Genomic DNA, 15,187 nt, shown 5'->3' on the forward strand with positions numbered 1-15,187 from the left:
GGGAGTCATACGGAGGGGCCGTGGGATCGGTGTCGGCCGCCTTGAGACCCTGGGGGAACATGACAAGAACAGATGTGGTTTTAAAATAGACACATTTCAAATGTTCTCTAGTACAACAGTTTAAATTACTCATTTGTTATTGCTTTTTAAGTGCAGAGGGGGATGGGATGGAGAAAAAGAAGTAGGAACAAAAGAGGAGGAGAGGAGATGGAAGCAAAGAAGGTTTGGGGTCGGCGTGCAAACAGATGCTAAACTCTGGAACAGGCTAATTGCGCAAAATACTGAATTATTTAGCCAAATAATTATTATCAAATAATTATTTAGCTTCTTTAGCCAAAAAAAGCCAATGTGTTGTACACTCAACGGTCATTATGGTCACTTTTCTTATAAAGCTAAAATTTAAAACGCCATTCCTTCCTTATGGAATGATATTCCAGACATTATTCAAAAGGAATTGCAAATTGTATTTGCAATTGCGTTTTCAATTTGTGGACGCATAAAATGTGACATAATCCAAACGCAAATGCAAATCGCGCATTACAGTTTGCATTTTCGTTTAAGCGAACGCACAGTGTCTGCCAAATTTAAAATGGAAATGCAAAGTCCGTTTGCAATTGTGTTTCCCATATCTTAGGAGCTATGAGTCTGTCATATTTATATAGCAATATTAATTACCACATTTGCTATTTCACTCTCTCTGCACTGTGCATGTAAACTGCCAAAACTCAAATGGAATCGCAATTCCTTTTGCATTTGAATTTCCAACGTCTACATGGAAACCTGTCAATCAAATGACAGGGGTGGGGCCATTTTATTGGGCGTGTTTGCATTGGGAAGTGACGTCACTCGTGCGATTTGCATTTGCGTTTGGATCATGTCACATTTTATGCGTCCACAAATGGAAAACGCAATTGCAAATACAATTTGCAATTCCTTTTGAATAAAGTACGGAATATCATTCCATACTTCCTATTGCAATCAAGTAGTACTAAGTGCAGCATTTCTGACACAAATTAAGATACAAAACATGAGACACAAACTTTCTATATACAAAAGTGTATGTACAACATTTATGAGCATGGTCAAATTTAAATGTTTGATTTACATGTGCCCAACTGATTTTGGTAGTGAATCAAACACCCAAATGCACATTCAATTTGAATGTTTAAAATGCCTCTAGTGCCCAAAAAGGTGGTCTATGAGGACAGCTCACTTAGTTTTGAAAACCTGCCATATTATGCAAGTAAAGTTCTATTCTTGGCATAACACTGTCCAGGCAAAGTGCTAACATAGACTAAACACCGTATAGACATTCAGTAAACATAATTCTGAATCCTGAAGTCTCTTGTCCAAACAAATCTTTCTACAGACATAAAACGGCTATAAACCAAACTCGTAAGTGACAATTTTTGTTGGAATGCAAAAAAACAGTAAAAAAAAAAAATTCAAGTTTCTTTAAAACACAGTTCGGTCAAACAGATTGGCAAATGCTGCCAACTACAAAGCTTGCCTGTCTTTTAAGTGAGGCTGATTACATTTAACAGTAATGTTTAATTCATTACCTGATTTAAGCAGTTTCTCGCTAATCTCACACTGCTTTGAGCGCAGTCGCATTGCTTAGAGCTTGTGAGGTCTGCATGTATGTGTGTGCGTGGGAGGGCACACATCCACAGACTGTAGCATGAGATATTGAATCCCTGAGCTTGGCTAATGATCAACAAAACTGAATAGACCATGGTCCAATTAACCAATCAATCACCATTAGGCCCTATCACTGGTGCCATCTAACCATTTTATATGGCGCGACTTTGGGAGAGCGGACGCATGGCATACCTCGTGGATGAACTCTCCTATGTCTCCGGGATGGGGTGCGGCCGAGCGGATGGGGTAGTTGGGCTCGGAGTGCATCGGTCGCTCATCCAGCCGGCGGATCCCGACGGGCTTGATCATGTCTGGCTCCAGAGTATCGGGCTGCTGCAGCTGGCTCAGATCATAGTCCTGAAGAATCACAGATAGAGGGAAGAGACGATCACAAATAGGGTTAGAGGTCTGCTCAAAACCCTTGGATTTCTGACACATATATTTACATTGTGCAGTTGGGCTGCTTTTTTTCAAGAATTTGTTGAAAAAGTAAAAAGCCAATAAAATAACCATAGATGAAGGTTAAAAAGGCAGAAATGGATATGAAAGGAGGTCAGAATTCATCTCCCTCTTACAAGATGACACACGTCTGTAAGTGCTCATGGTTTATGGAGTATTACTTTGAAAATGCTAGAACACTTAACCATGTGCAAGAGGTAGAAGCAGGTGGAAAAACACAGCATACCCCAGGCTTAAGTACATTACTAATGGACTTTTCTTTTGATTGAATGTTTTAATTAAAATAAGAAAAAACCAAATGGTTCCTGTGGGAGTAAGTTCATATCATTAACTCATAAAAACCATAGAAAAGTCTCCAAACTGATAAAATAAAAATCTGATCTGGTTTGTGTGTGTGCGTCAGTTGTGCAAAAACCAAAGTTTGGCTCAAATGCAAATCTGTGAGTCTCACACATACTTACACCACCAGGCAAAGCAGGAACTGTTGCATCAGTTTAAATCGAGTCACTTTATAATCAGCCTTTACTTGCAAAACGAATGCTGAAAATTAGTCATCAAGATTTTAAACTGCACCACGCAGCTTAAATTAAAATCGTGAACATTTAACGACTGGTTAAAATTGAACTTTTTCAAACGTTTTTATTAAACAAGCTAGATTGTCTAGAGTAATTCTGAGCTGGGATAACTGTGTATGCCCTGCAGCAGCAATAGAGAGGGAGTGCATGTACCTGGTCTTCCTCTCCGCCGCCCTCCTCGTCGTATTTGAGTATGTTGTCTCGCACATCGTCCTCTGGATCGATCAGCAGCTGCTTGGCCTGTCTCTCTTTATCCCGTCTCTTCATCCACATCACAAACATCAACACCAGCACTGCAGAGAGAGACAGAAAGTGAGTGATAGATCAATATATAACAAGCAAAATGACTTGAGAACAGACAGTTATAGGTGCACTGTGTAATTTTTAGCATCAAAACCCGAAAAAGTTCAGCCAATTCTCAGTTACTGTTGCTCGCTCAGACAAGCTATATTTTCGTGTCATTTTTCCTTAAAATTAGTTCTTTAGGTAGTAAAAATTGGATTCTGCTATTATTCTGTGATATTATTTATGTCAACATATTTCATCTGCTGTTTTTTTTTAAATAGGTAAACTATGTAAGTAAAGTGATTTCAAACTGCAGAGACTGCGCAACTGAGTTAATCACAAGCTGTTTCCATTCATATTCCAAATGTAATTTAATCAAAAAAAAGAACAAAATTGTCACTTTCACAGAAGTTTGAGCAAAACAGAAATTTGTGGCTATTGGGAAAACTACGGTGGCTCTTTTATTAAACGTAATAAATGACTTTAGAGAGCAGAGACAAAACATTCTGTAAAATGTTGGCGCTAGTTTATTAAGAAAGAAGTTTCATTTTTTGAGGGGCGACGGACGGTGTGTCAAACTGTTTTTTAAGGTGACAGTAGCCAATCGTTTTGACGACAGGCTTTATAATTTATAAATTAAAATATTAAATATTAATAAAAAATGGATGGAAGCCCAGCTACAGTCAATCCAAAAAGAGAAAGGCAACGATTTTGATTCAAATGATAACACTGGTGTAAGTGAACAGAACTGTTCCTATCCTTTCCAACAGCCTCACTATGAAGTCTTTTGTGACTCGGCAGAAATGTGACCAACTGATAAGAACTCCACTGCCTTGAAGAAACAGTCTCTGTCTAGTGTCTTACCCAGCAGAATGATGATGCAGATAAGTATGGCAATGATGGCTCCGGTGCCCAGCCCAGCTGCCATGATACGTTCCATGTCCACGCAGTCACCGTGATGATCGCACTGGCACACTTTGATGCGCAGGTAGGTGGTGTTGGACATGGGCAGGTTACCCGAGTCTGTGATGCTGATGGGCAGCTCGTATATCCCGCTTTCCAGATAACTAATCTTCAGACTTAACTGAGCATGATCGCCTACAAACCAACCACAAAACACATGAGATAAAGTCTGGTAATAAGAATTTAGTAATTGTTAATCCCAGAGAAATCTTTTCCATGTGGCGTACCACTGATTCGAGTCAGTGTCCAATTCCTGCGGATGTCTGAGGGTCGGTTGGGCAGCTCGAAAGCATAGGGCCCAGCGTTGGGGTTGAGATCTCCGTCTACGGCTGTGATATTGATCGCATTGGGTTCAGGGCGTTCGCACACTTCTGTTTCTTGAGGGAAGACTCGAGGTGCGTTATCATTTATGTCCAGCAGGTAGATCTGTAGAGTACCCGTCCCACTCGCAGGGGGAACACCTGTCGATGGACAAAGAAAAAGGGGAAGTCAATACAAGCATAAGCGTGTTTCCCAATTCAGAGGCTGCATCCTTTGAAGGCTGCATTTGAAGACCGAATTAATCACCAATTCCAAACCAATTTAAAGACTCTAAATTGGAGTCTCGAAATGCGTCCTTTGTTTCCCGGGCCATGAAGGATATAACAGATGGATCCTTCACGGCCCACACTATCGCAAGACTCAATGCACGACAGGATTTTTTGAGAGAAAATACTGGATTACATTTTTAAATGTAAGCATTGCGTTTCAACTTATTCGAATATCAAACAAAATAAATGCTACAATTTTTTTTAAATAAAATTAAAAACACTGGTTTAAATGTTGACATATCATAGTAAAATGCGATTTTATAGATTTAGACATTATTTACATAAGTGGACCAAGGAGAACAAATTTAGACTAAACAAATTTTGTGTTCTACCTTTGCGGTTTTTCAAGTCAATAAATAGCTCATAATAAATAGTTGAAAAATTTAACATTTAAACCGTCAAACACTATTTTCAACATGTAGTTTAAAAAATGCATCCTACACGACAAGTTGAGGCTAGAAATGATACAGATACTGATTTTAAGAAATTTTGGTTCAAAGGATTAGTTAGCTAGTTGTCTTCTTTACTGTCCATTTAATTTATTTTTATTAAAAAAATTTCTTCCTGTCCATCTGGCGAGATTTGCATCACTTCCGGTCATAGCTATATCCCCTCCTACACGACCTGATGATTAATAAGAAAGCTTGTGCACCTGGAGTCCTGGAAACTGATTCTGTACAGCTCTTGGCCTTATTGTGTGCAATATGCATCATGACCGTGAAGGGTTTGTGGGCGTGACATCTGAGCCAAACGGTAATAGTTGAAAACTGACAATACAGACGAACTACAGCAGTTAACGACTTTAGGCTCCTCTCTTCTGGGTTGCTGGGCATGCCAACTCATTTATAAACCATAATGCACAGTCTATAAGATCCAATCAAGCTGCCCACGTCCATGAAATATCTGCGAACAAGAGCCCCAGCACAGACTGGACCATCAATACTTAGAGCTTAGTTTCTGTTTTAACAAGAGTAACAAGACCTTTCGACTTCACTGATCTTTAAACAAAGAACAAGAGACGAGCAGTGCAGTGCAGCAGGCTGACGGAGCGGTGGCTTTCTGTTCTACTGCTGGCATTCACTGCACATTTTTAAACTGTTCCAGCCCTGAAAAGCCCTAACTCAAGTACGACTAAGTATCCTTAATTTATTGAATCGGGTGTGCGAATCAGCTTTGAATTAGATGCAAAAAGGCTTCTTTGTGGAATAGGAAGCCCTGCTACTTGCACACAAAGATTCAACTGAACTGAGACAGGAATTCGCTAAGAACATTAAGTTAGCATTGTGTATTTGTGCACTTTGTCTGCATTATTTTAGCACTTGATTTGCACATTAATTATTACAGAAATTAAGGTTGCAGCACAGACACACCCCAAAACAAAAATAATTTCTAAAGACAATTTGCACACTGCAATTCCTTAGGCATGCGTTTCCAGTACAACATAATAATAAAAAAAATCATATTAGCTAGTCAAACCACGTTGATTCAACAATATAGAATTGTTGATACTGATGTCACAAAGGTAATGGAGTAATAACTGCTATTAAAGAATCACTTTGAGTCAGATTATTGCTGTAAATAAACTAAGTATCTAAGTACTACTTTGATCATTTTGTTTTGTATTGTTTTGCTTTATTTACAGATGTTTGAATCTATCGCTTAATCCTCCAGGGCACAAAAAAAATATAATTTTTTCCTCAATAAACTAAAAGATGTAGAATGAAATTTGCATGAATGTGCATAAAAGATATATTTTATACTGCATATACTGTTAGCTTGCTCATTTAGCTCAAGATCATGATCTAGTCTATATTTTGTACTACCAAGAAACTAATCACAGAACTACAGTATGGGTTCGGGAAACACTGAATCATTGAACTACATTGGCAATGACAGAACTTGCAACTGTAGTTGGCCAATAATTATGCGTCTGGTTGTGTGTTGACGCAGCAGACTACTACAATATGAAATACTTTTTAGTAACTGTACAGCGTCACTCCACCACTGCAATCCAGACACCTTTAATATGTAGAAAGTGCACTTGACTGCAAAGCTGGATATAACACTAATCTTCATCACCTCACAAATTGCAGCCGCAATTATCACTGGAAAATGTGCAAACAACTTTTTCAAATAACCCTTTTTTTATTTAAAATTAAAAATGCTTAATAAAATTACCCCCTGCTTTCCAGCACAATGATAACTGGCCATGAAGATAGCGTTGAGTTTGCGCTAGAGGTCTTCGCAGTGCACCCGAGACCCGTCGACCCGGGACCCGACCCGGGACCCGTACGGGTCCGGGTCTATATTTTAAATGATCAGCCGGGTCCGGGTCGGGTCCGAATCTATTACTTCGGGTCCCGGGTCTGTTTAACATTGTGTATAATACCCATGCGATCGGAGTCATCGGACTCGGAGAACACCTGGCCGTGATCAGACACTGCTTGTGTTTTTTGTAACTTGCAACTTGTAAAATTAGGAAAAGAACAGAGTGAGAAACAAAAAAAACAAAAAAAACAGCGCAGAATGCAAGTGCATGCATGGTAATAATTGCAGACTTGACACACTCATATTTAATATATTTCAAATCAGCAACAAAATCGGAGGTTAACTGTCACATGAATGTTTTCTATGACGCTCAAATTGCGTTAAATCATATTTTAGGATGATCCAGCTAACACGCATGTGCAGTCTCGAGCGCGTGTCATGTTTCTATGGCAACCAGTGAGGGACAAACCGCGCTTTACATTTTCTCCCATTTTTATACTAATATAAATAAACCGTTTAATCTCAAAGTTTTAGTGGTCAGATTCAGACTCGACGCAGAGCAGAGAGCACAGAGATGATAGCGTAAGCGGCCATGGCACTGAAGGAGCGTTCGTTATTATAGTTCAAAAAGGCAAACAGTCGAAGTTATTATGCGAGTTAACTCGAGTCAGAATGTACATGTACATGTCTGTCACCGTGACATCAAGTGGAACTTTGAAGCTGAAATAATGAGTGGATTAAGCTTGGACTTGGAATAACGAGCGGAATGACATAGATAACTTTCTTGTCTGAGGATTATAATGCATCACAGGCAGTCAGGTACAAGGACGAGAGACTACGGCTCCTTAAATTAAGATATAGGTTTTTTTCCGCAACATGTTTATTGACTTGTAATAGCAATTTAAAGTGGAATATGTGACAATCGGGTCCAGTCGGGTCTGTGTCTTCACGACGGGTTCGGGTCCAGCTTTCAAATAATATACGGGTCCGGGTCGGGTCCAGGTAGGCATTTCTCGGATCTACACGGGTCCGGGTCCAGCTTTTGAAATATTAGACGGGTCCGGGTCGGTTCGGTGTAGTACATTACGGGTCTCTTTCGGGTTCGGGCACAAATTTTTGGACCCGTGAAGACCTCTAGTTTGCGCAATCTAAAAGTGCTGATCTATAATGAGCCTACTTTACATATAAAGGTGTATTTGTGCTAAAAATAATGACTTTTACTTAATTTACAGACAGTGCTTTCCTATTTCAGTGCATTTAGTGTCTGGATAAACTGGATTACAGGTAGGTTTTCTGCTGAAATGCCACATACAAAAATGGTACAACAGTTCAGTGAGTGTTTCTGGAGACAAGCTTTCTCAAATTTACAGCGTGTGTGTGTGAGAGGGGGTTTGTTTCACAGCTCTGATGCAGCGAGAATGTTAAACACCACAGCAGAATAGGGCCTAGCAGACTTCTGTAGACTCTTTCACACAGCGGGTAGTGTATGTGCATATGTGTGTGCTTCAAAGGAAAAACCCAGAGAAAGTGAATGACATATAGACATTTGCATATGTTGTTGGTGTGATCATTAACATGGATGTGTGGGCATGTGTATATCTCAGTTGCAGTTTGTTCGGGTTGCAATTCCTCCCTAGAGCTAAAATCAATGGAATCACTCAATCTGAACTGCTTCTTCTGTATACATACACATTTAAACACAATTGCTCCTACCGTTATCAGCAGCCATGAATGTGGCATTGTAGAGGTTGTTTTTGACATATGGAGACTCTCGGTCCAAGACAGCAATGGTGGAAATTCGTCCATTGTTGGGGTCGATCTCTAGCCAGTTGGCAGGGTCAAACAATTTAGAGTACCTTTAAAACACACCATACAAAGGTGGTTAAAATGTATGAATTAGAAAAATGATCAATTTTAACATTATATTTTAAATAACTGTATTTGACAGCACTGACAATTGTTTATTGTTAAATAAAACAAATAATGAGGTAATGTGACAAAAATGTAGCACAGTAGTGTTCAAACATTTACCATTTCATAATGCAAATTTTTTTTCAGGTTATTTAAAAAAAAATACTAGCAAGTATACAATTTATACTATAAAATATTCAGTAAGTAGTAAGCTAGTGCTCCTTTCCAAACATAGCCATTAACAATTAATTAAATAGGCCATATTTATGACCATCCATTTTACATGACTTTTTTGCAATCTCTTTTTGTTTTTCAGTTTTTCCTACTGCATTTTCAGCTTAGTTTCCATAAATGTTCAGACTGGACTAGCAAGAAAGCTCTGCTTTGGTCTACATAGCACATCAAACACTTGCTTTTTTTCTAAAAAGGCATACATAAGAGCTGGCCTATAAATGCACATGTACATGCATGTGTGTGTTTTAATACCTAATAGTCTGCTGCATGTATCTGTCTGGGTCATGAGCTGTAAAAGCCGTCAGCATCGACCACTGTGGAAGTCCCTCCTCCAGTTTGACCTGTTTGGGGTTGGGCTCAAAATTTGGGCTTTCGTTCACGTCGATGACACGTATGGAAACGGTGGATGTAGACTGGCGGGTGCGATGGATCCCACTCGCCAGTGGCACCTCATTTTCAGCGACAACCGTCAGCATGAATGATCGATTCATCTCAAAATCAATTGGCTGTACACAAACACACACACACACACACACACACACACACACACACACACACACACACACACACACACACACACACACACACACACAAACACACACACACACACACACACACACACACACACAAACAATCAAGTTAACAGTGTCATAATCTGTTAGGAAAAAGAATCACAGTGATAGAATGAATGGATCGCGTTGCAATTAAATACACAGAGGAGAAATGTTTGAATAATAATTAATGAATGACTCATTCTCAATTAAGAGACATAAACTATTAACTCAGCTGAACAGCAGGTGGAAGCTGTTTCCATGGAGACAGTCTTTTGCTCCGCATTTGAACCCGTGCCTGAGGGACTCTAGCGAGATTCTAGCGAATAGCAGCGCAACCCAATTACAGCATTTATACAACAATTAGTTCCGGTCCATGAATCTGAGCGGTTGAGAAGAGTCCTGGGACTTTTCACTCTTTGTATCACTCCGTTTCTCTGTTTATGACATTCCAATATCTAAGCGTTTTTTTTTGCTGGTCCGATTTCTCTCAGGAAGTGGAAAACCCGGAGTGGAACCACTTACATACTCCGTTCCAGACCAATTGTCAGTTTGTTAATGACTTAGTAAGTTTTGTTGTAAGTGTTACCTTGACGACGGTGACTAGGCCTTCGTTGGTAACGGGATCAGTAGGGATGGAGAAGCGTCCGGTTGGATCCCCTGATATGATCCGGTAGACTGCATTCCAGGCAGGAGTCCCCGGTTCATCTTTGTCAGTCACGGTGAGATTCGTCACTATCACATTCACACGGTTCTCTGGGACCTCACCGTGGAACTACAGACACAGACAGAGAGAGATTGACTTTCAGCAGAGATGGCTTTGGCGAGACATGTGTTCAAGTGTCTGTGTGTGTGTCACTCACAGTCTCTCGGGTGAACTCTGGAGCGTTGTCATTGACATCCAGCAGGCGTATGACAGCAGTGGCGGTGTTGGACAGACCATAGGTGGGGTTTCCCTCCATGTCGGTAGCCTGAATGATCAGGGTATACTGAGGCACCTTCTGCTCGGCACCAAAAATGAAACAAGATAAGTTAGGTTGAAAACGCAAGACATAAATGGTTTACAGCAGCGGCTGACAGGATAAGGAAACTGGGAAAATTTATGTTTGCATCTTATTACTTTACCCTATCAAAATAGACTTTCTTTGGGTCCAACTCAACATTTGATAACAGTTTTGTTGTTAATAACAAAAATGAAATGAGATGAAATTAAAAGAAATGGTAATTCAAAGAAATCTGAAATATAAAACATATATTAGATGGAAAACCTAACAAAAAAATGTCATTTTAGTAACTTACTGACATAAAATAAGCTTAAGTTGAAGTACTACACATACTAAAACTGAAACAAAAATACATCAAAGATAAATAGAAAAAAAAATCACATTAATTAATAAAACTTAAATTAAAATGAATAACTAAAAACTGAAAATATAAAAATTAAAGGTAATTGAAAAAGAACAAAACAATAAACATTATAATACTATAATACTATATAAATAATTTGAAAAATGAAAATCCGTTCATGCCTAAGATGATAACTATAACGCTAAGTTAAAAAATTCAATGTAATTCTATAGCAATGATAAAGACCCAGAGAAACAATTTTGTTGGAATCACTCTCAAAACAACCTTTTCTAGCTGATGAACAATTAAAAACATTGACAGCCAATCAGAATCCACCTGAGCTCAAGAAATTAAAGCAACCAACAAAGTAACAGCACCTCAATGTTTTCATCCGTTAGTGTGAACAACATTATAGTTATCATTATAGTTACTGCTCTTGGTGTTAACATTGGTTGAGTACCTCTGGTTTACAGTATTGTTGTTTTGTATACTGTAGATACTAGCACACACTTCGTCGTACCTCACGATCTAGACCTGCAGCTACAGTGATGATTTTGCCAGTCTTGTTGTTGATAGTGAACATGTTGGAGGAGGGGCTCTCTGGGGTCTGGGAGAGGATCTTGTACCTGAGCATCCCATTGGCTGTATTTGGGTCATCCTTATCCTGGGAGGTCACTGTCATTACAAATGTGCCTATAGCCGAGCAAGAAATTTTTAGTTTTCACTTAATTATAACCACCATTATATCCACATAAATGTGAAGACAGGTGTACCTGGTTTGGCGCCCTCATCCACGGTTCCGTTCCAGATCTGGTGAGTGAACTCGGGCCGGTTGTCGTTCATATCGATGACATTGATGATAATGTCAATGGGGTTCTCCATCTGGTTCCCATTGATGTCTACAGCATGAGCACGTAGCTGTGAATGCAAAAAGTCAAAAGTTTAGGGTCAAACATTTCAGCAACACGTCTCTTATAGTCAACAAGGCTGGATAATTTGACCAAAAAGTTATTGCAAATAAATTGTACTACAGTACTGACACACTGTCAGCAGAGAAGAGGCTCTTAACCACCACACTCATTTACAGCGGTTATTCCCGTTAAGCAGCTGCTGCAGCTTACGTGGTTGCAGTTTGTGTGCTAACGCAGTCTTAGGTCTGCTGCATATATGCATGAGCTGACAGAAAGAAGCCTGATGCTCCACCTTTGGCACCATTAGGATAGCAAATCATTTCATATTCATGTAATCTCTGCATAATTTGAATCTGAATGTGGATTAGGTGGACACTGAGGGAGGTTAACAGCCTCTCGGGTCCAGTGGTGAAGTGAAAGGGTATTGAAACCAGGCAGGAAAAGTTTGCAACTACTTCCAGGGGAGATTGAGGATTGTTCTTACTTAGGAAAAGCCAGATTTAGGGAATGCCCCACTGCGAGCACAATGAATGAATGTGTGTGTGTGTGACTTAGTGTTAGGATAAGCTTCTCCAAGTTTAATTTTGTCTGCTCTCCTCTTCATGGTACAGTGGATTAAAAGAATGTCAAAGGTCACATTCTCAGACCGGCTGCCATGGTAACCCTGACACACGTAATTTATTGGGAGTTTTAGAGAGTTTCTCTCTATTCTGGATGGAATGCATGGATCTAAAGAGCAAAGGTCTGATTTTTAAACAATGTGTGCACTCAAAACTGGCACTGGAAAGTGCTTACATCATCTTAAGCATACATTTGTATAAAATGAACTTTAAACTGAAATTTAAATAATAAATCAACACTTTTACTGGGTGATTTGGTGACTCTAGTGGCCAAACAATAAACTGAACAATACAAAACTCTGCATTACACCTTTTATACACTACTTTTATAACATAAATGCCACTTTTATACTTTTATCATCATGCAGGATATAAAACATAAATTTTACTTAATTACTTGAAAATGCATTAAAACATCATCTGTAAAAAGGAAAAATTGGTAATGGATTATTTAATTAATTTATTTTTTATAAAAATTTAATAAGAAAAATATATTTTTGCCAAGTATTATCCCGATATATAGTCTAATAAGTGTAATACAGAAATGCATTGCATTACATATCTGTACATCATATGCGTATGGAAAATATATACAGATGAGGTCTTGCATAGTAAAACATATGGTCATTAGGCAACCTCACATTAAAACTGAATTCTTATGCAGATATTCACGTAGTTTCATATAAAAATGGATCTTGTTTTGAGAATATTTTCTGGAAAGTTACTAAGAAAAAAGGTTTCAAAGGTTTCATAAATGGGAAAAATGTTGCAAACATAAATATTTTTGGATGAAATCTCCATTAAAGTTTAACAACTCAGTGTGTGGAGTCATAAACACACACTTACATGGAAATTTGGGATGTGTTCTCTGTCCAGCGGTTTGGTGACGGACAGGTATCCTGTAATGGGGTCGATGATAAACAAGCCGGTGGGGTTCTGGTCGGCTCCTGGTCCAGTCACACTATAGCGCAGTGTGTTACTCTTGTCCTTATCCGACTGGATCTGAAACACACACACATTTTCCAGGGTAAACATAAAATTGAGTTACTCTGCACTCGAATAACAACCCGGAGAATGAATTTAACGTTTATTTTTAGCGTACGTTTTCGAATACACTTCACATGATGAACCAGTATTGTTTTGCGTTGTGTACACACTCACTTTCACAAGCTCTTCAGGGAATTGTTTTCTGGAGTTCTCAAGCACATTGACAGGAGGAATGACCCAGTCTCTTTTCACGCGATTCACACTGCTGTCGCCCTTGACAACAACACTGTGCCACGGAAACAGTATCTCTGGCACCTGTTAAAGCAAAAAAAAAAAAAAAAAACAGCGAAATGCTCAATGTACATTAAGGAATGCACACTCACACACACATATACACACTGCGGCACTTTCAACACATCTGCCCCGGCCCCAAATAATTACAGAATTAATTTTACCCTCTGTAATGGGGTCATAAATATCACTGCAGCTCCATCGTTAAATCCCTCAGCAGTAACACCCACATAGTGAATATGAGAGTGTGTGTGTCGAGTTTGCAGTATTATTCCATTTTCTTTCTCCCTGAGCCTTGTTATTCCTGCACCAAAGGCAGCCAGAGATGTGCTTGACCAGACATTTGCCCTGCTCTTAGTGCTATAGAGAACAAAACCCCTCTGAGTGTTCAGTTAAGAGTTCATTTCCAGCTACCAACACAATACAAAGACTGAATTCTTTATGCAAGAACAGAATCTGTTTATAAGGTGATTCAATATTTCAGTTGATATCAACTAAGCGTCCCTTTCTCCTGACCCATCTTCTCTCTCTTCCTCTCAGTGGTGAAATATTGCTGGTAATGCCAGACACAGGGTGGGCGGCAGTTTGTGTGTTGACGAAGCGAGGTGGATATACTCGTTTTTCTCTCTCTCTGTTGTGACTCAGGTGATGAGCTAACTCATTACCCCGGTGCATTCTCACAGTCGCACCGTCTTTCCAAACGAACTCTCCGACAACATAAACATCAACAGAACTGATGGAAAAACGTCTTTCACCTATGTTCCTTCTTGTTAGCTTTTCACATCTCCCATTTCTCTCTCATTCCACATTTCCTGCCTCTCTTTTTCTTGTTATCTCTCTAGCTGTACAAAACAGGGCTGGGCTTTTGATGATCTCCGATATACATTTAATTGAATTTAATTTGTTTAATTACTCTGAGATCACCTTTCATTAATATGTTTATTGTTTATGACCTTTAACATTCAGAATGTTCAATGCAAAAGAATAAGACAATAAAAAAATTACTCTACAATAAGCAAGGCATGTTTTTCACTAAATGAATCCAAGAATAATGTATACAGGGTTCCCATTATTTCTGGCCAACAATTATTATTATTATTTTTATATATATATATATATCCTTGAACTAGCCATTTGTGATAACTTGACAAGAATTTTTACACCTTATCAAGTCATCTGTAGCTTTTTATTAAATGTTATTATCTTCCATGGAAAGCACGTTTTGGATTTTTCTGGAACATTGAATCCCCTGATGTTTTTAATGCAGATTATATCCACCTTTTTCTTCAACGCGGAAGTAAGCCTATGGGTGAGACTTCCGGTTCATTAGCTGCTATAGATAAATTATGAGGAGAATAACAACACTACAATCCAGTGTGTTCATAATTATGATAATACATTAAAATAATATGATAAGACACACCAACTTCTAATATCAAGCAGCAAAACAAACGGTTTTATTCAGCTAAAAATAGCTGGACAGAGTAGTCGCAGAAGCCAGACCTATAGCATTTACAAATGGCTGCGTCCATTTTTACGACAAGAAAAAGCTCT

At 38.9% G+C, this 15,187-nt stretch overlaps 1 protein-coding gene across 1 annotated transcript in view; it reads right to left on the reverse strand.

Moving 5' to 3' along the window:
* Nucleotide 1: 1 nt before the first annotated feature.
* Nucleotides 2-15,187, reverse strand: part of cdh2 (cadherin 2, type 1, N-cadherin (neuronal)) — a gene marked incomplete at its 3' end in the record, with an annotated part of 44,369 nt that continues 29,183 nt past the window's right edge. Inside the window, exons 4-16 of the mRNA XM_059513635.1 lie at nt 13,517-13,657; nt 13,202-13,357; nt 11,598-11,742; nt 11,345-11,517; nt 10,341-10,478; nt 10,067-10,252; nt 9,179-9,432; nt 8,495-8,637; nt 4,151-4,384; nt 3,825-4,058; nt 2,829-2,968; nt 1,834-1,998; nt 2-49 (exon numbers count right to left, since the gene is read on the reverse strand). Coding sequence (XP_059369618.1) covers nt 2-49; nt 1,834-1,998; nt 2,829-2,968; nt 3,825-4,058; nt 4,151-4,384; nt 8,495-8,637; nt 9,179-9,432; nt 10,067-10,252; nt 10,341-10,478; nt 11,345-11,517; nt 11,598-11,742; nt 13,202-13,357; nt 13,517-13,657 — 2,157 coding nt within the window. The remainder of the gene's footprint in view (nt 50-1,833; nt 1,999-2,828; nt 2,969-3,824; nt 4,059-4,150; nt 4,385-8,494; nt 8,638-9,178; nt 9,433-10,066; nt 10,253-10,340; nt 10,479-11,344; nt 11,518-11,597; nt 11,743-13,201; nt 13,358-13,516; nt 13,658-15,187) is intronic.

Source organism: Carassius carassius, chromosome 27, assembly GCF_963082965.1.
Source record: "Carassius carassius chromosome 27, fCarCar2.1, whole genome shotgun sequence".
In the NCBI taxonomy this organism is placed as follows: domain Eukaryota; kingdom Metazoa; phylum Chordata; class Actinopteri; order Cypriniformes; family Cyprinidae; genus Carassius; species Carassius carassius.